This window comes from Oryctolagus cuniculus, chromosome 2 (genome assembly GCF_051225735.1).
Source record: "Oryctolagus cuniculus isolate XC-2025 breed Fujian yellow rabbit chromosome 2, ASM5122573v1, whole genome shotgun sequence".
Classification (NCBI taxonomy): domain Eukaryota; kingdom Metazoa; phylum Chordata; class Mammalia; order Lagomorpha; family Leporidae; genus Oryctolagus; species Oryctolagus cuniculus.
The window spans coordinates 85,522,867-85,535,328 of record NC_142868.1 but is presented as its reverse complement, the minus strand read 5'-3'; the positions used below and the strand labels follow the sequence as shown (position 1 = coordinate 85,535,328).

Sequence of the window (12,462 nt, the reverse complement as noted above, 5' to 3'; positions counted from 1 at the left end):
TCTGTTTTCTATGTGCTCTCTCCCAAACGTTTCCTTTTCACAACACCTGATTCTCATCTTCTCACTTCTAATTATCAGGGAGAAACTGGATTTTATTTGTGTTTGGATTCCAGAAGCACTTTCATTTGCCTTCAGCTTAATGTAGACAGCTGTAACATGGAGGTGGCACTTCCAGTCGATATTGCAAACACTGGAAGTGATTTGAGCTTTGTGAGACCAATGATCCAATCCAAGGAAGGCAAGGAGGAAACACTTAGGTCGCTGTGAGTTTAGTTACAGCAGAGGTGACTAACAATAGGTGAACTCCTGCTCTCTCCTCCCATCGTTGTATTTTGCCAGCTATTTCTTATGCTTTTAACATCTTTTAGCCATACAAATTTCATTTCAGATGGGCAAAAGCCTGTGTAGTAAAACATTTTAGGAACAAGGAAGTCTGTGGTTTTGTTTTTTTTTTTTTGTTTTGTTTTTTTAGTGTCAAGAAACACAGTGGCGGGCATTAGTCATTGTGATAAAACTGAGGATGTGGCCATGCATAGTTTGACTGGGGACCTTCCCCTCCTCCTGATTTCTCTCTGTAGTTGCTGGGGTCTCAGAAATTGGTATATTTAATTCACGGCTCAGAGAAGGAATTTACAGCACCGTACTGGGTGGAGAATGTGTTCTCACTTTCTAGTAATTTGATGATTCCTTTCTTAAGGGAATCTCATTTTCCAGTGTTGAATTTTCCCTCCTTAAATCAGAGGCTGGCATGTTCTGCTTCCACATTCTCACCGGGTAGGAGAAAAATGAACAGGAAGGCGATTTTCTGGTGGGACCACAGAAGCCTGGGGTGGTAGGTGGTCACCTGTGCTGCTGCTGGCTCTACTGCACCAGCAGCCTTAAGCAGAGGTTCTTCCCGGCTCTCACCTTCCGGGCTCCATACTGGCAGCACTTCATTGTGAGCCGGTTGTCCAGGGAGCCTGAGAAAGGACATTTGCAAGGTCTCAGCCCCACGCAGAACAGCGCATAGCACAGCAGGGTTAGAATGGAGCAGAGCTGACAGCTCCTGCAGCCTCCTGTGAGAGAAAGGGGCTGAAGTCACTCTGTGCTCTTTATGAGCCCGGCTTTAGCCGAAAGTACTGTAATCTCAGGCAAAAGACCATTGCAGCACTTAGCTTGGAGTTTGGAATCCCAAAGGAAGGTGTGTTGCGGGTTACTGGTGTATCTGGAAGAAATTAGTCTCCACCAGAAAGAAGGTCTCTTTGCTTTAAATTCTTAGCAATGAATTTTCGTAAAGCATTGATGCTTTGATTCATTTTGGTGGAGTTTGTTTTTTTAAAGAGCAAAATCTTTCTGGTACATAATATTTTGTTTCTCATAGGAATTTGGAATGGTCTATTTCAGATCATTCTAGGAAAGACATAAAAGCATCAGGTCCAGCATGGGAAAGCCTGAGGGATTGCACAGATCTTGGAGACAGTGTCTCTTAAGTGGCAGCCCCTTTATCCTTATATGGTCTGGAGTCAGGTGAATGGAGAGTAAGAAGAGGTGAATGACTAGAATTCCAGCAGGTTTATACTTGCTCCATTGAAGCGACTATGTCCTCTAGCAAGAATTTTGGTCACCCCCGATGCTGTGCACCTGAGATCCACAGTCATGGGTCACTTAATGACTGGGGACGCTGTCTGAGAAATGCATCAGGTGGTTTCATTGTTGGGGGCAAACTTAAACAAGCTCAGACGGCTATGATGTCACTAGGCGAGATCACCTTATGGGATCACTGTTGCATATGTGGTCTGTTTTTTTTTTATTTTTTATTTATTTATTTTTTGACAGGCAGAGTGGTCAGTGAGAGAGAGAGACAGAGAGAAAGGTCTTCCTTTGCCGTTGGTTCACCCTCCAATGGCCGCCGCGGCCGGCGCGCTGCGGCCGGCGCACCGTGCTGATCCGATGGCAGGAGCCAGGTGCTTCTCCTGGTCTCCCATGGGGTGCAGGGCCCAAGTACTTGGGCCATCCTCCACTGCACTCCCGGGCCACAGCAGAGAGCTGGCCTGGAAGAGGGGCAACCGGGACAGAATCTGGCGCCCCAACCGGGACTAGAACCCCGTGTGCCAGCGCCGCAAGGCGGAGGATTAGCCTAGTGAGCCGCGGCGCCGGCTGTGGTCTGTCTTTGACTGAAATGTCATGATGCGGCCACATGGCTGTGTTTGAAAAAGGGAAAACCGAAAGGAAGGAAGAGGTCCACTCAGAGGTGGAGCACCCAGCTTATCCGAGGGGTTCACATCAACTCTGGTGCTGAGGTCAGTGGAGAAGAATGAGACAGGGAAAGGATTGGGTTTGGGAGGAGGATGACTGGTTTAGTCTGGGCATGGTCAGTGTTTTGTGCTTGGCTGTGCCATGTCCAGGTAGACATTTCCTCAGGAGGGTGGAGCTCCAGGGAATGGTCTGGAGTATACCTTTAGGATCTCTCAGTAACTAGATTTAGTTAAAACCTGAGTGGGAGTAGAAGCATGGTCATGTGGGCGTGGTCAGTGATTTACCTTACAATCCATCGGTCACTGGAAAGGAGTCCCTTTGGGAGAATGCCCCAAAGGGAAGTAGTCAGCCCTGCTGTCCCTCACCCCGCCTAGCCACATCCGATGTAGTTGCTCAAGGATTTTAAATCTGAACCTGTGCCCTGGCTTTAAGGAGTCAACAGCTGCACACAAAGCCCCTGTTTGGTTCAGAATGTGAGTTCCAGCTGCAAAGTAATGATGCATATGGGGGTCTCCACATCATCACTGTGCTAGCGCTGGCTGTTGTGTTTTTGTGGTTGCACTGGAGAATGCCAGGACTGAGTTTTCATTCAGTAGAACCCACACCGTAGCAGACCCAGTGATCCCTCTGTTCCTTTACTAGTTGCCAATCTGAAATTCTGGTCCCCACCTGGGGTTTTCAGCTCTAGAAAAGTGGTTCTAACTCAGTTAAGTGGGGTGAACGATACCTTCTGCCCTCCATCTGCCCCAGTTTGTGTGGGAGCCATGGAAGAAGGGCACAAGGCCCTGCAGAAGGGGAGACAGGCACCCAGACACTGCCCACAAAGCGTTAACTGCTCCTCTGCTTTGCTGCTGCTGCAGATTCCGCCTGCGTCGTCAGCAGTCTGGCATCATTTGGCAGCATTCGTTCTAATTCCGTTTGTTTTCGGAATCTCAGTTCCCTGTACTGTGTGCTTTACTGCTTAAGATCTGTTTGTCAACTGTTGTTTAAAGGATCAAATAAACTTGTCAGTATTCAGTAAACACAGGGAAGTGAAAGTGTGACTCTGAAGTTGTTAAATGTAAGAGGCAGGGGGAAATGACTGCATCAAACAACCACATGCACATGGTTGTGTTTTTAGATTTACCATGGACTGAATGATTTCTGTTTTCTTTAAAGACCTCAGTTCCAATTCTTGCTGGAGTAGGCATTGCCCTGCAGTTGAGGGGAGCAAAATAAGCTGGTTGTTTGTTGAGACACATCAAATCCTTTTAGCAGTTGCTCTACCTTGACACCTATATCCCAGGCCATGGTGTCCCCAGTGAGGTCATTTAGGTCTGTCCTGGTTCTGATTTCAGTTCTTTAGTGTATACCATGCTGAGGAGCTCTGGGCTTAGAAGAGGAGCACAAAGGACAAAATGATATCTTTAAAATCTTCCCTGGAGAATTTTAAAGTGTCTAACAGAAAACCTTCTTGTGTGTGTGTGTGTGTGTGTGTGTGTGTTTTGCAGGGAAGTTATTAGGAAATGCATTTCCATAAAGTAGATGTGGGAAATAGTTCTAGAAAGTTAGGTTTCTTTAACATTCTGTCCATTACACAGGCCCCACACCAACAAACTAAACCAGACTTCACACTCTCATGGTTTTTTTTTTTAAGATTTATTTTATTTATTTGAAAGGCAGTTACAGAGAGAGACAGAGAGACAGAGAGACAGAGAAATGGAGAGATCTTCCATCCGCTGGCCCACTCCCCAAATGGCTGCAAAGCCTGGGGCTGGGCTGGGCTAGGCTGAAGTCAGAAGCATGGAATTCCACCTGCATCTTCTACATGGGTGGTAGAGGCCCAAGTGCTTGCTCTCCCAGGCACGTTGGCAGGGAGCTGGATCAGAAGTGGAATAGCTGGGACTTGAATTGGTGACCATGTGGGATGTTGGCATCACAGGTAGTGCCTTAACCTGCTGCACCACAATGCTGTGCCCTCACACTCTCGTTTGTAAAAGTGTATATGCCTCCTTTTATTTCTAAACCCTTATCTAGTTATTTGAAGAGAGAGAGAGAAAGAGAGAGAGAGAGAGAGAGAGAGAGAGAGAAATCTATTATCTGTAGTTTCACTTCCCAAATACTTATAATGGCCAAGGTTGGGCCAGACCCAAGCCAGGAGCTTGGAATTCAGTCTAGGTCTCTCACATGTGTGACAGAGACCCAAGTACTTAAACCATCACCTCTCAGGATGCACATTAGCAGGAAGCTGGAATCAAAGTAGAGCCAAGACTTGAACCTATCACCCTGCAGGGGATGTGAGTGTTCCAAAAGGGATCTTTTTTTTTTTTTTTTAAAGATTTATTTATTAATTTATTTGAAAAGTACAATTACAGAGAGAGAGAGAGAGAGAGAGATCTTCCATCCAGGGATTTACTCCCCAGGTGGCTGCAATGGCTGGGGCTGGGCCATGTCAAAGCCAGGAGCCAGGAACTTCATCTGGGTCTCCCATATGGATCGCAGGTTCCCAAATACTTGAGAGTATGTTCTGCTGCTTTACCAGGCACGTTAGCAGGGACTTGGATCGGAAATGGAACAGGCAGGACTTGAACCAGTGCCTGTATGGGATGCCTGGCATTGCAGGCTACAACCTAACCCTCTGTGCCATGCCAGCCCCTCAGGTACTGCTGCATCAAGTGCCTGCCGCAGGTGTGTGCTTTATAATACACAAATATAAATATTTCTTGTTTAGATTCTGCAGACTTTTTTACTGCATAGATTGCATGTGTGAGGGACCCGGTCCTCCTCCCTTTTCTTCCTACATCAGATTCCTAGTTGCAGTATGTCTGGGGGTAGAATGACCCTGTAACTACTGTGTTACAGCTATTAAGAGTGACAGGCTCATTCTAACTGGTGCAGTTTTTTTTTTTTTTTTAAGATTTATTTATTTGAGAGGCAGAGTTACAGAGAGAGAGAGAGAGAGAAAGAATGGAGAGAGATCTTCCATTAGCTGGTTCACTCTCCAAATGGCCACAGTGATGGGAGGTGGGTTGATCTGATTTGAAGCCAGGAGCCAGGAGCTTTGTCTGGGTCTCCTACTTGAGTACAGTGGCCCAAGCCAAGTGGCCATCTTCCACTGCTTTCCAGGACTCGAGCTGGCACCCATATGGGATGCCAGTGTCACAGGTGGAGGCTTAACCTACTATGCCACAGCACCAGCCCTGATGCAGGTTATAAGGCCATTTCTCACCACCTGCACAGACCTACCTAGTGGCCATGAAGAGTCTAGACACAGCCATTGGTCGTTCCTCCTTTACCGATGGAGATGAGCAGAAGTACAACACAGGCCCTGTCCACTCTCTGAGGCCCTGAAGTAGGCTCTATGTCTTTCTGCTTCATGGCTCTGCACTTTAGTCTTTGCTGTGGTGCAGAGCCATGAGCCAGAGTAAGAGTCGCCAGTGTGCATTCCAGCAATGGTGTTTGAGTCACCGCCTCAAAACTCCTGTGCCTAATCCCCCAGTTAATCTTGGGCCTATCTTTGTTTAGTTGTGTCTTCTCCAGTCTCTGTCTTCCTGCAGCTCTGGTCCTTGCCTGTGATCCTGTGGATTGGCCCTTGGTCTTTCCTCTCTCAGGTAAAGGGCCTGGGTTCTCTGCTATGCCTCGGCTGGAAGCTTTATGTTCCAACTCATGAGTTCCAGTTCCCATCTTTGGCCACCAGACCAGCCGGGACACTTTCTGAGCAGCAGCTACTTCAGTGTGATAAATTGCCTTTCTTCTCATATTCTATTTGATGTCCTTACGTTTCTCTGTAAGGATTATTAATTATTAACCTTTGCCAGCCATCCAGCTCTATGTGCCATTCAGTGTCAGGTGTGTAAGGATTCTTTATTGATGTTCAAGGTCAAAGACAGCAAATGCCCAGCCAAGGAGTACAGTGTATGCCCATTTTTTAGTGTGTTCATTGCTGATGATTGGGAGTAAAAGCCTGTTATCAAGACAGAGGAACTTTCTTCTGCAATTTCTCTTTGCTTCCTACATATCCTCTGACACGATCATATCTGATCTTTAATTGTTTAAAAGCCTTGTTTGATCAATTCATTTCTCATTGATGTATTGTTGGCACCAAAGAGTTTATATTTATTTGAGAGAATGTGCACTGGCAAGATTAATTTTCATGAGCTATTCCAGAGAATGTGTTTTACTCTGCTGTAGGTATTTATCTTTTTCCAGTAGGTGGTAAAAATGCATTTTTTCCTCCCATTTTCTTATTTATTTTTATTTTCTTAAATTTAAAAATTTATTTAAATGACATGCTTGCACACACCCACCCACACACACACACAATGTCTCTCAAATGTCTTTCACTTCTCAAATGCCCACATTACCACGTCTGGGCCAGTGGAAACCAGGATCTCAGAACTCCATCCGGGTCTCCATGGAGGTGTCAGGGACCCATCAGCTGCTGCCTCCCAGGGTGTGCATTACCGGAAAGCTGGAATGGAGAGCAGAGCTGGGACTTGAACCCAAGTACTCTGATGGGATGTAGGTGTCTCAAGCAGCAGTTTAACCTGCTGTGCCAAATGCCTGCCCCAGTTCTCACAAACTCAATCAGGGTTCGCAAAATCATCATTGTCAGGAGCACTTCAGCAATTCTGTTTCACCTATGGTGGTGTTTTCTTAATTCTTCCTTCTCAGTTACAGAAATAAATTCTTCCTGGTCGGCTCCCCACCCACATCCATCACTTCTGTCTGCACATTATCATGTTTCAAAGGTTTTCCAGTTAATCCCGAGGAAGCTAGAATCACTCATGATTATAATCCTGTTAAGCCTCCTTTATTTCTTGATGTGCTTGTTAATTCATGTCCACCCTGCCGTGGTCTGTGATATTGTGCTATTACCAGCTCTTTCGTCTTTAAGAGCCTCTTGTCTACCACTTTGACTAAGATTGATGAACTGCACTTTGTTGAAATCGAACTTTTTGTATTTTTTAAAAATCTATCCCATATATTTCTTCCAGCTACTTTTGCATGATTTTGCTTTTTTAAAAAATATTTCCCAATTAATCTGCCAACCCAGTTGCATTTCCCATTTTGGTTTCCTTTTGCTTACTGTTTCCTTTCCTTTCCTTCTTTTCTTTTTAAACTGTCGATCTTGACCTCTTTATTTCTCTTGCCCTGTCTCAAGCACAGCACCTCCGAGAAGGAAAGCCGATTGCAGGAGGCAGTGGAATAAATTTTCCTTTAGACCTGGCCAGACATACTCCTGTCTCCTTTTTCATAAAATGAAAAGGGTGGTCCTCCCACTTGGCAGTCCTGTCCCTGAGAAGTTTCTGGGGTGAAAGCCTGATGCTTTGCAGGACTCTAACCTGCTTCTTATTTACAGCAACAGACACTGGTGTGCTAAGCTTACAGGTGGACTCAAACTTAGACACTTAAGTTCTCTTGGACTTACTAATTAATATTGCAAGGAGTTGCATGGGTTAATCGGCAGTGGGAATAAGGAAGCAGGTGTTTGTATGAAACCTGTCATCCCACTGATTAGACAAAAGACATTGCCCCAAGAAAATAAAAAGATAGGGTGTCTCATTCCCATAGGCAATTGACCAGAACACACTGCAAAGCAGGGTTTTCAGCTGTCACATTTCTCAAGTGGTCGGCAAGGTAGTATTTGTTAACTGGTCAGGAGCCATGTCCACCTCTGAGAGACAGAAAAAACAAAGCGGGGCCGGCGCCGCGGCTCACTAGGCTAATCCTCCACCTAGCGGCGCCGGCACAGCGGGTTCTAGTCCCGGTCGGGGCGCCGGATTCTGTCCCGGTTGCCCCTCTTCCAGGCCAGCTCTCTGCTGTGGCCCGGGAGTGCAGTGGAGGATGGCCCAGGTGCTTGGGCCCTGCATCCCATGGGAGACCAGGAGAAGCACCTGGCTCCTGGCTCCTGCCATCGGATCAGCGCGGTGCGCTGGCCGCGGCGGCCATTGGAGGGTGAACCAACGGCAAAGGAAGACCTTTCTCTCTGTCTCTCTCTCTCTCACTGTCCACTCTGCCTGTCAAAAAAAAAAAAAAAAAAAAAAAAAAAAAAACCCAAAGCGGACCCCTGACTGTCGAAACCATGTAGAATTTATTGATCAGTCGATATGCACTCCCCAAATCAGCTCCCTATACCCAGACCTTGATGGAACGCTCTTTGGGTCTCCTCTTGGGTAGCAGGAGTCTATGTTTTTTTTTTTTTTTTTCAATAAAATCTCCTCTCTTGCTTTTGGCTGCATCATAGTTGATCGCTGCGAGACAAAGAGCCAACTCAAATTCCCGTAACAACATTTCACTTTCTTTTCCTAGGTACCGACTTTAACATAGACAGCCTACCTCTGCCTCGGAAAGCCCACCACGACTGGGCCCTTTTCCACGAAGAGTCCCCGAAAAACAACTACAAACTGTTTCATAAGCCAGTCATCACCTTATTCAACTACACCGCCACCTTCAGCCGGCACTCCCACCTGCCGCTGACAACCCAGTACCTGGAGGGCGTAGAAGCCCTGACGTCACTCCGTTTCCTCGTTCCTCTGCAGACCAAGAACGACCTTCGGAAGAGACTTGCTCCCCTGGCCTACGTGCAGTCGGACTGCGACCCGCCATCCGACAGGGACAGCTATGTCCGCGAGCTGATGACCTACATCGAGGTCGACTCCTATGGCGAATGTTTACGAAACCAGCATCTCCCTCAGTCCCTGGGAAACCCAGCTTCCATGGACGCGGACGGCTTTTACAGGATCATCGCGCAGTACAAGTTTATCCTTGCCTTTGAGAATGCGGTCTGCGACGACTACATCACAGAGAAGCTCTGGAGACCCCTGAAACTGGGAGTGGTCCCCGTGTATTACGGCTCCCCCAGCATCGCGGACTGGCTCCCCAGCAGCCGCAGCGCTGTTCTCGTCTCCGAGTTTCCTCACCCCAGAGAGCTGGCGAGTTACATCAGGCGGCTGGATTCTGATGACGGGTTGTACACGGCCTACACAGAGTGGAAGCTCAAGGGGGAGATCTCTAACCAGCGGCTCCTGGCAGCCCTCAGGGAGCGGCAGTGGGGCGTGCAGGACGTCACCCAGGACAATTACATCGAAGCCTTTGAGTGCATGGTGTGCAGCAAGGTGTGGGACAACATGAGGCTTCAGCAAAAGGTAAGCAGGTCGGGGTCTGCCCGGCTGTCGGCCTGCTGCTCTCCGCTGTGCTCTGTGGCTGCTACCTCTCCATCGCTGTCCTGTCAGAGGCCAGACTTTTTGTTAGCGTCTCCTGGATGGTCATGAAGTGTACACATCAGTGAGTGCTTCGGTGCTCCTGCTCTGCTTCCTCTGGGGAACACCTGTGCTGCAGAAGGACAGAAGAAGGCCCCAGGATCAAAATCTAAGAGTTCTGCGTATCATCTGCACCCCTTTTTTGGGTTAAGATGTATTTATTTATTTGAAAGAGTTACAGAGAGAGGGAGAGGGAGACTATTTCCATACTACCCTGCCTGATTAGTACTTAGATGGGAGAGAGAGGGAGAGATGGGGAGAGAGAGAGAGAGAGATCTTCCATCCGCTGGTTCACTCCCCAGGTGGCTGTGACGACCAGGGCTAGGCCAGGCCGAAGCCAGGAGCTTCTTGTGTGTCTCCCACATGGCTGACAGGGGCCCAAGCACTTGGGCCATCTGCTGCTACTTTTCCCAGGCCATTAGCAGGGAGCTGGATCGAAAGTAGAATAGCCAGGACTCCAACAGGCACCCATATGGGATACCGGTGTCGTAGGTAGAAACTTTACCCATTACACTACGGGCAGCCATTTAATCTCTCCATCAATGCTGTGGCAAAGGAGTAAGGTCAATTCTTCCAGGCCCTTTACGGTCAGGCCCACATTTTGAAGCTCATTTTCATTTCATGTACAGAACACACACACACACATACTCTCTCTCATTCCTTTCTCTTTTTAAAGATTTATTTGAAAGGCAGAGTGATGGGGGTGGGGGACAGGAAAGATCCTCCAGCCACTGATTCACTCCCCAAATGGCTGCAGCCGTCAGGTTTGGGCCAGGCTGAAGCCAGGAACCTGAAACTCCATCTGGGTTTCTGTGTGAGGGTCAGGGTGCCACGCACTTGGGCTATCACCTGCTGGTTTCCCAGGTGCATCAGCAGGGAGTTAGATCTGAAGCAGAGCAGCCAGGACGCTAGTGCTGCAGTATGGGATGATGGCATTGCAGAGCACAGCTCAGTCTGTGCCACAACACCAGCCCCTCTCATTCTTGCTCTTTCTCTCGGTGGCACATACACTGCTTGTTGATAAAGGTCGATTATCCTTTATGCAAAATACTTGGAACCAAAATATTTCACATTTTGGAGTTTTTAAGATTTTAGAATATTCACAGACTTTCTAATTGAGCATTCCTAATCTGAAAATCTGAAATCCAAAATCTTCCAAAACCTGCGTGTGTTTTGAGCACATCGTGTCAGTGCTCAAAAAATGTGGATTTTGGACTTTTCCAATTTTTGGATTAGGGATGCTGAGCCTGTATGTACAGAGACTGTTCAAATCATGATGGGGAAAATCCTTAAAAAACTTTTTTGAATTATTTTCATTAAATTTCTTAGCACTGTTTCTCTCTCTCTTTTTTTAAATTTATTTGACAGTGAGAGAGAGAGAGACAGAGAGAAAGGTCTTTTTCCCATTGGTTCACTCCCCAAATGGATGCTACGGCCGGCGCTGTGCCCATCTGAAGCCAGGAGCCAGGTGCTTCTTCCTGGTCTCCCATGCAGGTGCAGGGGCCCAAGCACTTGGGCCATCCTCTACTGCCTTCCTGGGCCACAGCAGAGAGCTGGACTGGAAGAGGAGCAGCCGAGACTAGAACCTGGTGCCCATATGGGATGCTAGTGCCACAGGTGGAGGATTAACCAAGTGAGCCATGGCGCTGGCCCCAGCAATGGTTCTCAATCTCTAGATTTCTCTTGATGTGTTTGTTTGTTAATTGATAATGGCAATGGTCCCACTTTATGTATAACTGGCTTTGTTAAAAGGAAGTTTATTGAAAGAAAAAGAAAGATTAGTTTCAACTTCCTGAGATTTTTAGAAAACCGAGGTGACCCATACCTGTCACCCATCATGCCTTTGCCTGAATCCATATATACAAAATATTTTGTCTAAATTCTCTGAAGGCAGGCAATTTTTGTTAAATATTTAAATGCCTATTTTAGCTATCATTAATTTCAGGTTAATTATAAGCCTGAACAATATGTGAAATTTTGTGTTTGTGTATTATGTGTATCCTATATTGGGCTCCATTGGGCTTTCATATACTAAATATTTTACGTTTAGATAAGTTTATAACACTTAAAACAAACAATTGTGAAAATTTAAATTCTTTTATTTGCTTTTATATAACCTCCTCTATGATCTAAGTTATAGGGCAACTTACAGCAGAAAGTAAAATCCACATCACAGACACACCACATGAGAGTACAGAGACCCTGTTATGGCCCTTTGGCTGTTTATTCTCGAAATATGTCAAGATAGAGAGCAGAATTTCTCAGAGTGAAGATTTTCCTGGCTGTTCTTTCAAGATCCTTTCTTGGCTTGGAGATTATATTCACAGAAACCCTATTGGAATGATAATGGGGGACTAGAGAGAGGGTGTAATGAATGGCACTGGTCAACAACTTCAGAAGATGCAGGACACATCCATCCCTATGTTTCCAGCAGAAAGCGCTCCCTGACTGTGGTAGTCCGGAGTGCCTTAGTGCAGTGTGACTGAGTCTCTTCTCCGAGGAAACAGGACAGGGTAGGCAGAGCAGGCCTTCCTCCAGGGTGCTTCCACTTCAGTGACCAGTCACAATCCAACATGCTAATGTGCGTATGCTAATGTGCTCATAGAATAGGAGATACCATGCAAGTAACTGGTATTAGACCAGTTGTTTTCATTTGCATTTATTTTACAAGAGTTGTTATAACTTATATGTGGCAATTAAATATGCATGTATGTGGTACTTACTGTATCCTACGTATGATACTTAAACATGGACTTTTTTCAGTTTTAGTCAAAGAATAAAAAAACAATCCACTCCCTCTAAATCTGATTATTTTTATCTTGCAGTTGACAATAGTTTAAGTTGTTATATTTGGATATAGAAAATCCTGTTAGAACATCAAGTGTGCTTCCCATTTCTCTACTTCTCCCCTCCTCTCTCTCTCATAAATCATGGATCTAGTGTATTAGTTATCTGTTGCTGTGTAACAATATTACCGCAATAATCG

The 12,462-nt window shown here is 46.3% G+C and overlaps 1 protein-coding gene across 3 annotated transcripts in view; it reads left to right on the top strand.

Moving 5' to 3' along the window:
* Positions 1–12,462, top strand: part of POFUT3 (protein O-fucosyltransferase 3) — a 103,799-nt gene that overhangs the window by 50,525 nt on the left and 40,812 nt on the right. For all 3 annotated transcript variants that reach the window (XM_051842612.3, XM_002709543.6, XM_051842613.3), the window contains exon 4: positions 8,527–9,362. In XM_051842612.3, coding sequence (XP_051698572.2) covers positions 8,527–9,362 — 836 coding nt within the window. The remainder of the gene's footprint in view (positions 1–8,526; positions 9,363–12,462) is intronic.